We start from the raw sequence: 17,662 nt of genomic DNA, 5'->3' as shown, positions 1-17,662 counted from the left end.
GGCATTATTGCTTGCAGGGTATGAAGAGGCTGTCTGCCGGTTTTGCATCCACTCTGGTCTCCAAATGATTCTTTCTCTCTCGCCTCTCCAGACATCCCACCTAGAGTTAGTCCGAAAAGGGAAAATGTCAGCCACTGAGCAGTCTGTCTGGCAGCTTGCATCAAGCCTGTATGTCTGTCTTCTTTGTATTTGTTTTCTCTGTCTTCTTTGTGTCTGTTTTTTCTCTATCTCTCTCTCAGGTACCCACCCCCTTGCTGAGGCCAGACCCTGGCACAGGAGCTAACAGAAATTTTCAAAAATCAGCTCGTGAAGACACAGTCAAATACAATGTGCAAAGATCTGGAGTTAAAAACTCAAAAGGGAAGAACATGCTCAGCATTTCTCAAGCTGAGGAAACCGAAGTAAAAATTCAAACCTCGACTTGAAATGTTGAAGGAGTCTATGGCAAAATATCCAATGATTAAGAAAGCATCAAAAGAAGATGGAAGGAACACACAGAGGTACTATAGCAAAAAGAAATTGGTTGATGTTCAACCATGTCAAGAGGTAGCATATGATCTAGAGCCAGTGATACTGAAGGAGAAAGCCCAATGTGCACTGAAGTCATTGGTAAAGAATAAGGTACCAGCAATTGATGGAATACAAATTGAACTCTTTCAACAAAATGAAGAGGCACTCACTCATCTATGCCAAGTAATGTGGAAGACAACTATCTGGACTACTGACTGGAAGAGATCTGTATTTGTGCCCATTCCAAAGAGAGATGACCCAACGGAATGCAGAAATCATTGGACAATATCATTGATATCCCATGCAAGTAAAGTTTTACAAAAGGTAACACATAAATGACTGCAACCATACATTGACAGAGAACTTCCAGAGGTTCAACCTGGATTCAGAAGGGATATGGGACTAGGGACATCATTGCTGACATCAGGTGAATCTTGCCTAAAAGTGGAGAATACCAGAAAGATATTTTCCTGTGCTTTATGGACTGCGTAAAGGCTTTCGATTGTGTGAATCATGACACATAACAGGCAAAATTGCTCGTGAGGAACTTGTACATATACCAAGACACAGTTGTGCAAACTGAACAAGGGAACACCCAATGGTTTCAAAGTAGGAAAGGTGTGCACCAGCGTTGTATTCTTTCACCGTACTAATTCAGTCTGTATGCTGAGCAAATAATTTGAGAAGTTGGATTATAAGAAGAAAAACTGTGGCACCAGGTTTGGATGAAGACTCATTAACAACCTGCATTTTGAAAATGATACAACCTTGCTTGTTGAAAGCGAAGAGGACTTAAAATACTTACTGATGAAGGTGAAAGACCACAGCCTGTGGTATGGGTTGCACCTCAATGCAAAGAAAACAAAAATCGTCACCACTGGACCAATAAACAATATCCATATAAATGGAGAAAAGACTGAATTTGTCAGAGACTTCATTTTGCTCAGAGATACCATCATCACTCATGGGAGAAGCAGTCGAGAAATCAAATGAGCCCAGAAGCCATGAAGGCAAGTGGTTGGGTCCCCTCAAGGCAAAGCCCCTTCCAAAACTAAGACTCAATGGAAATACATGAGCAGATGTGCGTTCTGCCTGGTGACCACAATGCTCACTGATAACAGGAAGTGAGGGAAAAACAGCCGTGAAGCTGCAAGCTGAGTCCTACCACGTTCAATTGACTCCTGCGAAGCCAGGTGGAGACCTAGTTGGCCAGCAGTATGGCAAGACCTGGGGACTCCTGGGCCCAGAGTCAGTGACATAGCCACAGAGGACTAGAGTGGAAAGGAAAGCATCCAGCTGATAAGAAGAGAGGGCATATGCACAAGAATACCCACACTTGCAGATACTATCCACTTGACCTGTCTTCAATGGTTGGATGATCAGAACTCAACTAGAAGAAGAAAGAAGAGGAAAAAATAAGAGTAATCTGATACAATTTGATGAACTTGACCTTCACCTATGGATACAGTAGCTCAAAAGAGGAAACAAATCTTTATAGTGAGAATCATTCCCACCCCCTCGATACACAGGGTGGACAGGGATGGGCAACTTAGACAATGGCTACCCAAAATGGGAGGGAGGGGGGCTACAAAGGCACACAGTGACTGGCTTATAAATTTTCAAGAGGGAGCCTAGATCCAGAGGGTAAAGGAAGGTAGAATCTCCACTGAGTAGAATCCAATCTGTCTGGGTGGGGCTGATGAAAGGAGATGGGGATAGGACTCACGTGGTACAATAGTGATTAACTGCTATCAGTACTGACCGTGAGGGTTCAAAATGTAAATGTAGACATTCTGTAGCAAAAGTAGGGGAGTGGTTGACTTTGCAGTCCAGGAGTGGAGGTCCCTGGGACCATCAAGGGAGAAGAGTGGAGTCCGGGACCCTACCCAGAGATACAGTGACGCCAGAGATGGAGGCAGAGAGGATGACATGGAGAGATGGAGTAGCTGGGGACTCTAAACCCAGAGAGGGAGAGGAGATGTGAGCCGATCACGTGCCCCCTGGTGGTCAGCTCACAACCCTTTGGTTGTTTGATGGTGCATGGAGGGGATTGTAATCATGACAATGAAATGATATACGATAGGATGAATCTAAAGCTAATGTTCACCATGTAAACTATCACATAATTCACAATAAAACATTAAAAAAAAAAAAAAAAAAGAAACCAAATGACATATTACATTGGACAAATGTGCTGCACAAGATCTCTTTAAAGTGTTGGAGAGCAAAGATGTCAGTTTGAGAATTAAGGTGTGCCTGATCCAAGTCATGGTATTTTCAATAACATCATATGCATGTGAAAGATGGACAGTGTATAAGGAAGACTATAGAAGAATTGACTCATTTGAGTTATGGTGTTAGAGGAGAATACTGAAGTACCATAGACTGCTGAAAGAACAAATAGATCTGTGTTGGAAGAAGGACAGCCAGAGTGCTCCCTGGATGCCAGCAAGGTCAGACTTCATCTCTTATACTTTGGACATATTGCCAGGAGGGACCAGTCACTGGAGAAGGATATCATCTTTGGTAAAGTGGAAAGTCAGAGAAAAAGAGGAAGACTCCCAGAGAGATGGATTGGCACAGTGGAAGCATCAATTGGCTCAAATGTAGCAATGATTGTGAGGTTGGCCCAAGACCATGCAGTGTTTCATTATGTTGTGCATAGGGTCGCTATGAGTCAGTACTGACTTGATGGCACCTAACAACAACATATGTGAACTGTTGCCCTTTATCTGTTCTCTCACCCACAAGGATATCTACAAACTGTGGTTGTAGCTAGTGGTCACATAGTTTGACAATGGAGCTATCATTCTGTAGTCTCTGCACTCATAAGTGAGCAAAAGCAAACTCTCCAACATCATGTCTCCAAAGCTATGTTCTACTGTTTCTGTTTCTAATTTTCCTACAGTTCTTACTTTATTTGCAGAGCCCTATGTGTTTTGGTGTGGGGCTGTAAGATAAGCACTGGATTGCTAACTGCAAGGTCTGAGGTTCAAACCCACCAGCTGCTTCTGGAAACCCTATATAGGGTCACTATGAATCAGAACCCACTCAACAGCACTTAACAACAACAGACAATACACAATGAGATAGTGAAGAGAAATTCCATCTGTCTGGGTTCCTACCTTAAATGGGCTGCTATAGAGAGTGGGGCTGCTACCCTAGCAGCCCATGCTATGGTTGAAATTCAAGTGTTTAAAACACGGATGGTGTGAGCTACCCAAGTCTGGAATAGAAATTGGGAGGATGGATAACTCCCAGACAAAAACATTTAAAGAGAGATGATGATTCAACATACAGGCCAACTTCCCAAGCAGCTTCAAGAAGAAACCCAGAGATCAAGCAAAATACATCCAAATTTATTGCTGCCATCTTTCTTGGTGCATCCATAGCTGGTCTTTTAGACCCGATAACAGGATGGTGCACAGTAGGATACAGGTCCTACCTGGTGCAGGTTGTCAACAATGCAGGTCGCACCTTCCAGCCTGACTTTCAAGGTCAACTCTGTAGTGTCATCTTTGTCTGTCTTCTCAATGTTATTGCTGAGTTTCCCCCTTACAACTTTTAGCTGAAATGCTTGTCTTTCTGAGAGCATACCTTTATGCTTTCCTGATTTTGTTCTGCTGTTCTTTCCATGGATAATGTTCATGTAGTGCTAACTTCATTTTTGAATGCTTCAGTCCTGCTTATCCTTTAGAGGCTGATTTAAAGGCCATCTCCTAGATAATCCCTCCTGTCTCTGCTAGTGGAAGAAATCTGTATATTCTGAGCAGATTCAGGGCATTATTCAGATCTCTTTTATGGGAATGACACTTCCTACTTTGTATAAAGGTTATTTACAAGCTTGTCTTAATACTTAATACCTTTTTTACGTAAAAAGGAAGTCACCAGAGCACAGAATCCATAGTTGCTTCAGTTGTCAGACCATTTTACCCAGAACTTTATACAACGGCCTCAACAAACACTGAGATGTCATGGATATTGTAATAACCCACGATTTCTAGGGTAGCATCAGCAGGAACTGTATCACAACCAGAATTGTCAGTTGAATGGACACACAAGAAATTACGTCTCATTAGAAATTTATTCTTGCTAGAAAGTCGAAATCACTAGATTTCAGGTTGGCATATTAGGTTAAGTGGTGGTGTCATTAACAGGAAAGAGGGCACACAGGAGAACTAGTTTGGGCTAGGATACTTGAAGTTCAAATGTGTGCCTCTGACACATTCATGTGAAGATGGGAATTGAAAGGATGGTTATTATAAGAGCAGATATTTTAAAAGCCCCATGTATTAAGGAAATGGGGGAAATGTTCCAAAGGCTGAATAATAACCATGACAAAGTCATAGCTGTTAGAGAAAAATTCTTGTGCACAGAAAATAGAGAGAAAGATGGAGCTGGGCATTGTAGCACACAGAAAGAACCCTATGATTACTGCCTATTGATTTTCTGCTTTCTCCTTTCATTGTTCCATTTTTATAAAATAAAACTCTCATTTGAATTTGCATTGCCTGAAGTCCCACACCTAAATAAAGAATTGAGAGCTTGAGCCAGGAACTTATAATACCAAATAGTTGGGCAAATTTTCAGTTTGTCTTTCATTTGCTAATCCTTTGAAATTTGTCTCAAAGTTGTTTTATAATCTGTTTTCCAAAGTACATAGGCAGCACAAGAGGGCTGACTGCTAGCGAGTCAAAAAATACAGCCATCATTTTCAACCTAAGAAATAACTACGTTTGATTTGATTACTTCTAAATAAGCTTTTGTGCTTCTATGAAAACTATATGCAAAATATAACAATGATCATATATATCAAGATTAATCAGTACTAGCAGATTATAAGCACCAAGCAAAATATTAAAGTCATTTCACTTTGTTTGAAAATATAAAAAAGAAATTATATAGAATAGAACCGTTCCATGGGGATTTCTTAACTATCATCCTTAGGATGCAGACCACCAGAACTTTTTTCCTCCGTGATGGTGATGTGCTGTGGAGTCGGTTCCAACTCATAGCGACCCTGTACAGGGTTTCTGAGGCTGTAAATCTTTACGGGAGCAGAATGTCTCATCTTTCTCCCCTGGAAGAGCTGGTAGTTTCCAACTGCTGACCTTGCGGTTCATAGCCCGATCCTTCAATATTGCAAGTCTTGAATTGTTTCTTTAGTTCTTTCAGCTTGGGAAATGCTAAGCATGTTATTCCCTTTTGGTTTTCTAACTCCAGGCCTTGGCACATTTCATTATAATACTAGAGTTTGTCTTTTTGAGATTCCCTTTGAAATTTTTCTTCAGCTCTTTTACATTCTCTTTTCTGTTTTTTTGTTATTTTTATTGTTGCTGTTTTTTCAAATCATCCTACCAAACATGTAATCTTGATTCAGTTTCAAAGAATAATATCACACATTTGAGAAAAAAAAAAAAAAAGTGTCAGCTTCAAGTTAGCTATGTTCATTGAGTCAGAATTGTGATCCATTTCTATCAACATTGGGAACTGTGACAAATCAAATAATTTTGAATGATTATAAAGAAAACTAGTTTTTCCCAAGGTGTTGTCAGTGGCATATCAATCCCTTCTCTTCCCAGAGTATGTCACTTTGTGATAAGCATTAAGAATGCTGAGAGCATGACAATCTTCTGCTTGCCATACCCCAGGACTAGGATCAGTGGGTCAAGATACTACTGTGAGTTTATACTTCAAACTTTGCTTCCACCCTCTGCAAACACACATGGAATATAAAATGTTTTTCATATTTTTAAGTTGAAAAAAATTTTAAGGACATGCTCTAGAATTAGACGAGCATTATTAAGGACCTATTGAATAGGATATGCACTGGGTAAGACGGCAGAACCTACAAGCTATGGGAAGTCCAGGGCCAGAAACAGCCAGAAGAGGCCTGGAAGGTAAAGGAACCAAGATTCTCCACTCACAATGAAGGTCTTGGCCTAGTTTCGCTGACAGAATGGAGCTGATGAGAGTTCCTTGCCTGGAAAGGAAGACTGAAAAATCTGTACCTTCTTCCTGTGACTGCCTTATACAAGAAGTCAGGTGTCTGAGATGGCAAGACACAGCATCTCTGGTAGGAACAACTCCCTACGGGTTTTTTTAGAGACTAGATCTGCACTATCTATAAATCACAGTGACCAAAAGGCTTTGGACTATGGGCTTTTGAAGCCAGATGGTGGCGACTGTAAAGCCTCCAAACTAAGAATATACAGAAATAAGGAAAAAATTCAACTATTTTTTTAATCATGGGATCTTAGAACATCAGGCTTAGAATGTAAATATTTGGAGACTTAGTGTGGGATAATGGAGCTCTGGTAGCATAGCGGTTACGAATCAGGCTGCTAACCTCAAGGTTAGCAGTTCAAAACTACCAGCGGTTCTGTGGGGGAAAGATGAGGCGTTCTGCTCCCCTAAAGATTTACAGCCTCAGAAATCCTTTGCAGGGTCACTATGAGCCAGACATGACTCCACGGTGCTTAACAACAAGTGTGCGATAAAGCAAGCACTGGACTGCATGGTTGGTTTGAACCACAAGGTCAGCGATCCAAACTCACCAGTCGCTCCTTGGAAACCCTATACAGGATTTCTATGAGTCAGGACCTCCTCGATGTGGCACTTAACCATGCTTATGATGTTTGAATGTCCGGAAGTAATTGCTTTCTGCATGTTTCATATTAGCTACAGTCTCAAACCACATTGTCAAGGATATCTGTAGCGCAAACAGCCTTGGGAGATAAAGATTGTATCTCCCTTCAAGACAAAAGCAACTTTTGTTTGCTGTTAAGGACAACAAAGATAACATCTTCTCCAGAGCAAAGTTTTACAGGGTTTCTGGTAGCATAGTGGTTATGAATCGGGCTGTGAACCGCAAGGTTAGCAGTTCAAAACTACTAGCTGTTCTGCAGGAGAAAGATGAGGCTTTCTGCTCCCGTAAAGATTTACAGCCTTGGAAACCCTATACAGGGTGGCTAAGAGTCGGAACCAACTCCACGGCACACAACAACAACAAGCAATCCTAACTTTAAAAGAGTGGGGTTTCCCAAGCTCAGGTTTCCCAACTGTGAGGCAAACCTATTGTGTATACAGCATATGCCTGGATCATTCCACATCACCCTTGGGCTGTGGTGAGGCTAAACTAATGTGAACATAAAACTCAAGCCGCTGGCTACTCTGTGAGTAATAGCATTGTCGTTGTTTTTTGTTTGTTTTTGTCTCTTATCTAGGAGTCTCATGACAGGTTAATGTGTTAACTTGCAAGTAGGATAAAATCTGAGATTCTTCATAGTTCTAAATATTGCGCATACTCTGGTAGTGTAGTGGTTACGCATCAGGCTGCTAATCTCATGATCAACAGTTTGAAACTACCAGCTGTTCCGCAGGAGAAAGATGAGGCTTTCTGCTCCTGTAAAGACTTACAGCCTTAGAAACCCTGTACAGGGTCGATTATGAGTCGGAACCAACTCCAAGGCACACAAAAACAACAATAACAACAACAACACATTGTTGGTTTATCTCAAGTTTTGTTTATTTGCTTGTTTGGTTGTTTATCTTTTCCTGAGAAGGGTGAGGTTGTGAGTGATTGTGGCAGACTATGGAACTTCATTTACACAAAAATTTAAAGATGGGCATTTGGGAACCCCATGACCAGTTTGCTATAAAATCACTCTAAACTATAATCTACAAGCCTGCTTCATTCTTTATTGACATTTTAACTTACTACCTTCAGAAATGAATTTGTTTTCCAGAGAGGCAGCAAACTTACATTGTTTTTGTTGTGAAGTGCCATCAAGTCGGTTCCAATTCATAGCGACCCCATATAGGGTTTCCAAGGAGCTAATGCGTCAGACTACGAAGTCATTTGAACTGCAAGGTCAATGGCTCAAGCTCACCAGCTGCTCCTTGGGAACCCTATACAGGGTCGCTATGGGTAGGAATCGACTCAACGGCACTTCACAACACAACAAGTCCTGGAGCCTTGTGCTTTGCCAATGCTTTCAATGTACCCTGGAAGCTCACATAGGCAGGGATGAGTATCTTCTGAGGTCACTCATCAGCTTTAGGTCCTTTATTCCTGGGACTAAAATCACGATTTGATCTCACTAAGCCCCTGGATGGTATAAACGGTTAAGTGTTGACATGGAGGCAGTCTGAGCTCGCCCAGAGCACCTCCGAGGGCGGACCTACCAATCTGCAAGCCCTATGGAAAAGTTACACTCTGCCCACAGGACGTCTGCATATATGAACTGGAATCGCTCTGAGGACAACTAGCAATACCAAGACATTCATGACTTGTGTTGCCCTGCACACGTGAACTAACCTCCACAAACCCGGGTTTTCTCAGCTGTGCAAACTGGGTATCACAAAATCTTTCCCTCAGGGTTGTTGTGAAGTTACATAAAATAACAAAAATAAAGCCCTAGTAGAGTATCGGGCACATCCAAGATCTCAAATAAATAGTAATTAGATACATAAACCCATTACAGAAATTAGAATATAACTGTATTTCTAGCTCTTGCCTGTTAAGTCATGTTCTATTTTCTACTCATTTGTCCCAACCCTCTAAATAGTGATATGTTCATAAGATGAAACTAAAGATTCTTAAGAATAACTTTAAATTATAAAAGACTCAACAGTACAACCTACAGAAATGTATCCAACGACAATAAGGGATGTATGTACAATTCTGTTTATTATTGTGTTACTTATTGTGAAGTGTCATCAAGTTGATTCCGACTCATAATAACCCTGTATAGGAATTTGGAGGAGCAGCTGGTGGATGTGAGCACCCACTTTGTGTTTAGCAGTCTAGTGCTTATCCTACAGTGCCACACCAGGACTCCTATAATGTTAACTTCTTGTTGCTGTTGTTAAGTGCCTTCAAGTCGATTCTGACTCATACTGACCCTGTATAAGGTTTTCAAGGAGTGGCTGGTGGGTTTGAACCACCAACTTTGTGGTTAGTCTAGTGCTTATCCTATAGCACCACATCAGGACCCCTACAGTGTTAACTTCTTATTGTAGTTGTGTGCCATCAAATTGGTTCTGATTCATAGTGACTCTATGTAAGATTTCCAAGATGCAGCTGGTAAGTTTGAACCACTGACCTTGTGGTTCAAACTGACCTTGCAGTCCAGTGCTTTATCCCATAGACCCACACCAGGACTTAGAAGAATATAAATAATTAGTAATAACCTAAATTTCTAATAGTAGAGAAGTATTTTTAAATCTTGGGTGAGAACAACATGGATATTCACTATAAAGTGTAAGAAGGCAGACTCCAGAGCACATATAAACATCATGCCAAATACCAAGAGAGGAAAGGAGTCTTCACATCAAGTATCAATGCTATCTCCTCTGTACACAGGGTAGATAGGGACAGGTAACTAAGACACTGGCTACTTAAAATGAGGCAGCGATAAAGGCACGAAGTCACTGGCTTACAAGTTTTCAAGCGGGAATTTAGAAAAACAGGGGAGTAGTCAATCTTAAATTCCAGGAACAGAGGACCCTAGAACCATCAAGGGAGAAGAGCACAAGTGGAATGCGAGACCTTATCCAAAGAAGCCGCGACACCAAAGATGGAGGCAGAGACGGGGACATGGAGAGAGGAAGCAGCTGAGGACTCTAGACACATGGACAGAGAGGGACTGAGAACTGGCAGCCAGAAGGCAGGCTGGCAGCCAGGAGGCAGGCTTGCAGAATATGCACTTTGGTGGTTTAAATTATTGTTGTTGTTGTTGTTAAGTACCATGCAGTTGGTTCCGACTCATAGTGACCCTGCACAGGGTTTCTGATTATAATTTAATAATTATATTATTATAATTATTTGAGTGTTTGGGGGAAAAGAAGAGCTAAAATGAATAGAGAGGAATACTATTAACTGATGGTATATGGATGGGATATAATCATTGTAATGAAACAAAGTATATGATTTTTGAATGTAAAACTGATGATCTGCCCTGTGAACTTTCACTCAAATCACAATAAAAACTTAAAAAAACAACAATCATGATGCCAATTTTGTTTTGCAGTATGTGTTCATTTAAAAGAAATATACTATAAGTTTACAGATTAAATTTTATGCTTGATTAGTTTTTTGTTGTGAACTTCTCTGTATCTTCCAAATTATCTAAAACAGACATCAATAGTGCTTATAATAAGCAAAAACAAATTAATGTTCTTAAAGCACTGTAGAAGAGTATTTTTTAATTCAAATATAAGGTATTAAGAAAGATATTAAAGGTAATTTTGAAAATAAGTTCAACCAGGGAAAATAATTCCAATAAATAACAGTGTCAACAAAATCAAGATTTATGTTCCTTTTTAAATATCAAATCTAAGTCCTCTTAAGTTTTAGAAGAACAGAAAATACAAGAAAGTATACACCTCAGCTAAACATCTATTAAAGCTTATATTCTTTGTTCTGATGAAGTTGTTATAAACACACAGTTTATCTAAAATATTGCAGCAGTTTTACCAAAACCACAATGTAATTCAACATTTGTTATTTAATTTTCATGCAAATATCCTCTTCATCTCCTTAAACCACACCAGGATACTTAAATAAACTCATTCTCATCTTACCCACTATTGCATTATAAAGTTGATGAATTTTAAAAAATAGTTGGATGTTTGGAGTCAAGATGCCATTTGATTACCTTGCTTTTTCTGTGCTTCCCACGCGCTGATGAATGTCAATGAATTCCATGAGTTGTTTTTGTAGCGTCACATCTTTGCCCTCAATTTGGGTAATGAATTTATGCTGCAAAAGATCTGACACTGTTGGGCGCTTTTCATAATCTTTAGTCAAGCACCTGCACTGGCAAAAAAGAACATGCAATTATTAGATAAGCTACAAGAGGTTTGAAACTATTATTCAGTCTTAATTAAAAAAAAAAAAAAGAAAAGAAAGCTAGTCTAACACTAGAGAGCTATCTTCCACACAAATGCTCAGCTCAAGAAGCACACCTCAAAAAAAGTTCAAAGTGCAATATGATGAAAAAATGAGTGTTTGTGGAAATGTACACACACAGAAATGATTATATTGTTGTGAAACCAATGTTCACCTAAACACCACTTTCTTAGTCTCCAAGTAAGCATTATTGCATAGTCACAATTAAACTCTGTCTCCACTACAAAGCCTCTTCTACAAGCAGCCAAAGATAAATGATAACCAACTCATTACAGTTCTAACGCTTATCTAAAATTAAAGCAAACTTTGCTGTTTCTCTTCATTAATGTTTTTAAAGGCTTCTCAATTGATCTGTTCTTCCCCACATGATAAAATTCTTAACCCATTTGAGATGGTAAAATGTATTGAGGATGTTTACATTCTGAGTCAGTCGTGATTTTTTTTTTTTTTTGAGGTCCATATGACTATGAACCAGTGCATATAGCATCTCACTGGCAGGCTCAACTACAGTATATTTCTGAAAAAGGATAAGGATAGTGGGAGCATCTGAGATATTACTGCATTTAAAAAACACAGTCAGAAATATCCTGACAATTGAACGTTACCTAGCAAGAAAAAGGAACAAACCTGGATACATGCAAAAAGTTGGATGGACACTAAAATATTTATGTAGAATAAATGGAACCAATCTAAAATGTTACGTATTTCATGCTTCCAATTATATGAAATTCTTGAAAAGACAATATTGATGAGTTCATTGTGATAAACTCTTGAGTAGACTCCAGGGATTATGGGTATGAGGAAGCTATCAGCCATGACATCTGGCTTCAAATATTTGGGAGCAGGATTAGATCCAGATCACCAAAACCAAAAAAAAAAACCAACCCCAAACAAACCCACTGCCATTGAGTTGATTCCAACTCATAGCATCCCTTACAGCAGTTGGTAAGAATCAAGAGAGAAACAGATTTCAAGTCAGTATGAAAGACATTTTTAGCAGTGAGGCTTATTCAGAGATGGAAAGGGCCATATTGGGAATATAATTATTGTCATTAGAAACATTTTAAGTATTGACAGGATAACAATTTGGAAAGCACATTTGAGAGGTATTTAAACTCTGGATATGAGTTTGGGCTAAACAACTTTCAAATATCCTTCCAACCCCAAGACTCTGCAGTTTTATGAGCATGAGAACACTGAGTAGAATTGGACTGCTATTTGTGGATCTGTAAACAAAACATAATAAAACAAAAATATGCCTTGGTTTAAACAAAGATAGAGATCAAAGTTTATTAGTGGATATCACGGGCAGAAGGGAGGGGGAATTATTGTTTAAGAAGCAGTTGCGTTTCTGGTTTTGGTGATGGAAAACTTGGCAAGGATTATTTAGTGAATAATGTAATTGATATAACTAAATTGAATTGCTGTGCTATATATAATTTATATATGTAATTGATATCACTAAATTGAATGCTGTGTTATATATAATTTTACAATAATTAAAAAGAAAAACAAATACAACATGCTTTGGCTTGACCAGTGCACTTTCTAATCAGTACTGCTAATTTTCTAGGGATGATAATTTGGCAATTTACCTCATTGGGCTTAAATAATACAGCAATTCCTAGGATGCTAACATATGTTAAGAGATAAGGATGACAATGTCTGAAAATGAATATGGCTGAAAATAACAAGATTTTAGTTTCTGACATGGCCAGTTAAGTAGTCACATATGAAATTATGTCATTTAAATAAAACGTCACAAGGCACTCCGCTAGAAACCTGAGTTACAGTAAGATGAAAGGTACATTCAGTGCCCCAGAGTTGCCTACAAAAGTCTGGGCAGGGAGAGGCACCCAAGGTAAGCTAAGTAAATAAAATACAGTGACAGAAGCAAGGAGAGAATACTAACTGCTTGATGGAGATCAGGAAACTTTTCACAGAAGTGAAGCTATGTGTGTGAGTCCTTAAGTTCCACAGAGAATCTGTGTTGAAAAATCTGTAGATATGAGGCATATTGGTCAATCCTGGGGATCACTTCAGAATTACTGCTGACTATCCTAAAAGACTTTGGAAATTGGGCTGAAGTTTTAGTACTTTGTGATGAGCCCTAATCATACAACAGTTAAGTGCCTTATGCTAACTTGAAGATTGGCGATTCGAATCCACTCAGCAACTCCCTGAACCAAAGGGGATCTGCTCCCAGAAGATTGTAACCTAGGAAACTCTACTGAGCATTTCTACTGTTTCACAAGGTTGCAATGTATTAGTACCAACTGGAAGGCAGCAGGCTTGTTTTTTTTGTTGTTGCTTGGGATTTTGTTTTGTTTTGTTTTTTTTGGTTAGTGCAAGACAAGGTTAGAAGCCTTTTCAGTGATTTACAAGCTGCACTTGTAGCAAGCGAAGGTGATTGTGATGAAGAATTGCTTGTAAATAAGGGTTGGTTCTATTGTTGGCATCACGGGTTTGCTGCTAACCACAAGTTGCCAGTGCAAACCCACCAGTGGCTCCGTGGGAGAGAGCTGAGGCTGTCTGCTCCTGTAAAGATTTACAGTCTCGAAAATCCTATATAGGGCCACTGTGAGCCAGCATCAACTCAATAGCAATAGGTTTGGGATTTTTGGCTTCAAGAGTTGGTTTAATTGTTTTACGTGAGGACAAATTTACAAAATATTAAAAGGCAAGTACAAGTTGCCTTTAAGTCAGGTATCTGTAACCTGGGACCTACCACGTTATTGCTTATTTTTTCACATTTTTAAAGACCTTTATTGTTAAGTGCCAATGAGTTGGTTCAGACTCATAGAGACCCTGTATATAGGGTTTCCAAGGAGCACCTGGTGAGCTTGAACCGCAGGCCTTTTATTACTCACTTGCTAATGAAGTCATTGAATTCTGCTGACCATAACTCAGATTTCCTTAATTTTGGAGGTGGATTCCTAAAAACAGACAAGCAAACAAAGAACAAACAAATAAAAATAGAGACTGAGACATACATGTTGGTTTTCAGGACCAAATGGGAGCCAAAACCTGCAATTACAGGTTGCGAAAGTATAATCAAATATACCCATCATTTTTCAATTCAAAGACAGATAATGAGTTATTAATCATTCTTTATATAAAATGACAGACCCCTTATTTCTCTGAAAGCACTGAATAGATGACCCAATTTTTCCAACTGTTCATTTTGTTTTTCAAAGTATTTTCTTACTTTTACCTGAGAGCCCCAGGAAAAGACATCAATACTTAGCAGCCGACAAACAATGACTATCAGGCAAGAGATGTTTCTACTGGAAGATTTATAAAATTAGTACCTCAGGATAAACAGAGGTGAACTGAAAAGAATTTCTTTAGAATCTGAAGGAAGCTAGAGCCGAGAGGAGTACCATAGAACAAAATGCTTCATGAGTTGCTGGCTTTTTGTTGTTACTGAAAATATGGCAGGAAGCAAGACTACAAAAGTAAGGAACTGGGGAATATTATTAGCGATAAGTATCTGAATGCCACTTAAAAAATTGTTATTAATTCTTTTCATTTTAAGCCAAACAAATCTTTTCCTTTGGGGGCATGTTCCTGAGTACAAAGGAACATCACTTGAAAATGAGGCCGTCCTAACTCTGTAATCAAGCAACATTGATCAACCATGATAGTTGAATTTGCTGAAGTGCTGCTTTATGTTAATTCTAACAGCTCTTTGTTTTCATTAGTGGAATGGAAAGACTTTGCCTTCAGTTCTGCATTACTCCTTAAATAGCTTACAATGAAATTAATGTACAGTTTGTCCAGGCTCATTAAAGAAAACTGCAGCTACTCATCGACCATACATCCTCTCTAATGCTCATTTTACTGTCCTTAGAACTATTTGAAGATTGCTGATTTGCACATTAAAAGAAATAATTCTTTTTACCAACATTTTTGTTTTGTTTCTTGTCCTCCTGAAAATTTCCTTTGTCATAATGTATTGGCTTGCTTTGAGTAGAACAAAATTCTGATGATTGCAAAACATTTAGACCTAGGTAGCTTTTCAACACTTGTACTTAAAATTATTTCAGCAAACTTGTATTCTCAGAATTTCATTTCAGAGAGAGAGTTTGTTAACTGTTGTCAAGTTGCTTCTGACTCGCCCTGCATAGGATTTCCAAGGCACTAAATCTTTGTGGGTACAGAAAGTGTTATCTTTCTCCATGGACTGGCAGGTGAACTCAAACCATCAACATTGTGGTTCACAGTCCAGCGCTTATCCTATAGAGCCACCAAGCTTCTCAGAGAGATGCTGGTGGTAGAAATAATGAGAAATGACTAAGGTGATACAGTTTCCAAAACTATTTTACTACTAGGTATGGCGTCTCCTATATGCATCTCCTATGGTGGTGGTGGTGATGTGCCGTGGAGTCGGTTCTGACTCATAGCGACCCTGTACAGGGTTTCCGAGATTGTAAATCTTTACTGGAGCAGAAAGCCTCATCTTTCTCCCACAGAACAGCTGGTAGTTTCGAACTGCTAACCTTGAGGTTTGCAGCCCAATTCACAACCACTTACGCTACCAGAGCTACTGACGTATCTCCTATATATGTATCTATACATGGTGCCTCCTCCGTGCCATGTCATCACTATGAGTAATAAAATTAGGTCAAATATGGGAGGTTACACTACAATTTAAACAACCCAAGAACTATAGCGTTTCATCTTACATAGTAAGAGTAGGAGTTGGGGGAAAAAAACAACAGTTTTGTTTTTTTTTCCCTTAAATTTAATGAAATATTTTCACATTGTACAAAGCACATTTTCATTTCTTTTCAGTAACCTTGGTTCCCCTCCTTCCAAAACAAGTGTCCTATTTTACAGCAGTAAGACTAAAGATACAGATTGAAACTGTTATGTGAAGGATGAGAAATAGCTAAGGTATTATAATTTGGAGCTTACAGATACAACAGGAAATTCAAAGGTAAACTTAAATCCTAGTTGAAATGCTTCAGCCCCAAACTAATTTAATTACATGCCAAATATTAAAATTAATCTATTCTAAAATGAATATAGCATTTTAACATTATTTCTTTAGGACTAGAATGCTCCCCCTCCGGGGCTTTCCACATGTAATTTTGCATTCTCCAGCCCAAATTCTAAAGGCCTTCAAATGATGACATTCCAATAATAGAGACAGACAGCTCTTACATCAGCTTTCTGAAATAACTAGAAATTAATCAAAACATACATGGAGTTTTAAGTACAGGTAGTCCTCAGCTTATGACACATTCAGGTTATGATGAACTGCACTTACACCTACTCATTTTGGTTTTTTTGAGCATTGCATCATAAGTAATATATATACAACATATAATGTTGCAATGTACATACTTTGTATATGTTATCGTTAGCAATATGTACCATATACAACGTTGCAGTGTGCAATTTGCTGATATTATCAAACTCATGACCAGTCCAAAAGGCAAATAAGCATTGTAGTTATAAAGACATACTACTAATAAAAGACACTTATAATGAAATCTAAAAAAAAAAATTAAAATAACGAGATACTTGACTTACAACTAAATGGCAATGGAGTCATCAGAACAGAGCCCTGTTGTAAATCAGGACTACCTGAAATTAGTAATAGGATAAGTATAGGAATGTTTACAAAAGGTGAGGAGTCTACATAAATAGTAAAGTGCTTTCAGCATTTCAGAGAAGGTATTCTACTCCATTTATTGTTTTATAGTAACGTATTCAGCATATTGGAGTACTGGTATGGCATTGTGGGATAAAGCACTAGACTGCAAGGTCTGTTTGAACAACAACGTCAGTGGTTCAAACTCACCAGCTGCTCCTTGGAAACTCTATAACAGGGTCACTATGAGTTGGAACTTATTCCAAGTCACTTAATAGCAGTAACAACAACATTCAACATATTAACACATTTAAAATATTTTTTTTATAATATTTAAAAGAATGTGTTCATTGTAAAGTTCAAAACCAAGAAATGTCTTAGTAAGTTGGAAAAAAATGTACTAGACTTGGGGTGGTGGTAGTGGTGGTGGTGGTGGTGGTGGGCCATGGAGTAGAGTGAAGCAAAGAATATCATGAGTTCATTGAACATGGGCCTGTCCACTTCACTGACTCAATTAGGAGTGGATGGAAAGTGGGGTGAACTGCTATTTTCTGAGACTAACTCCTAGCTAAAGGAAGCAAGACACACCAATTATCAAGAGGAAGCTCTTTTACTTTGACCAGGGCAATGAAATG

At 38.8% G+C, this 17,662-nt stretch overlaps 1 protein-coding gene across 1 annotated transcript in view; it reads right to left on the bottom strand.

Moving 5' to 3' along the window:
• The window catches only part of MYO3A (myosin IIIA), a 410,482-nt gene that overhangs the window by 330,590 nt on the left and 62,230 nt on the right, over positions 1-17,662 (bottom strand). The window contains exons 7-8 of the mRNA XM_006871683.1: positions 14,296-14,361; positions 11,172-11,327 (exon numbers count right to left, since the gene is read on the bottom strand). Coding sequence (XP_006871745.1) covers positions 11,172-11,327; positions 14,296-14,361 — 222 coding nt within the window. The remainder of the gene's footprint in view (positions 1-11,171; positions 11,328-14,295; positions 14,362-17,662) is intronic.

Source organism: Chrysochloris asiatica, unplaced genomic scaffold, assembly GCF_000296735.1.
Source record: "Chrysochloris asiatica unplaced genomic scaffold, ChrAsi1.0 scaffold00172, whole genome shotgun sequence".
NCBI classification, from domain to species: Eukaryota; Metazoa; Chordata; class Mammalia; order Afrosoricida; family Chrysochloridae; genus Chrysochloris; species Chrysochloris asiatica.
Note: the sequence above shows the minus strand (reverse complement) of the source record. Positions and strands in the feature narration are given on the sequence as shown.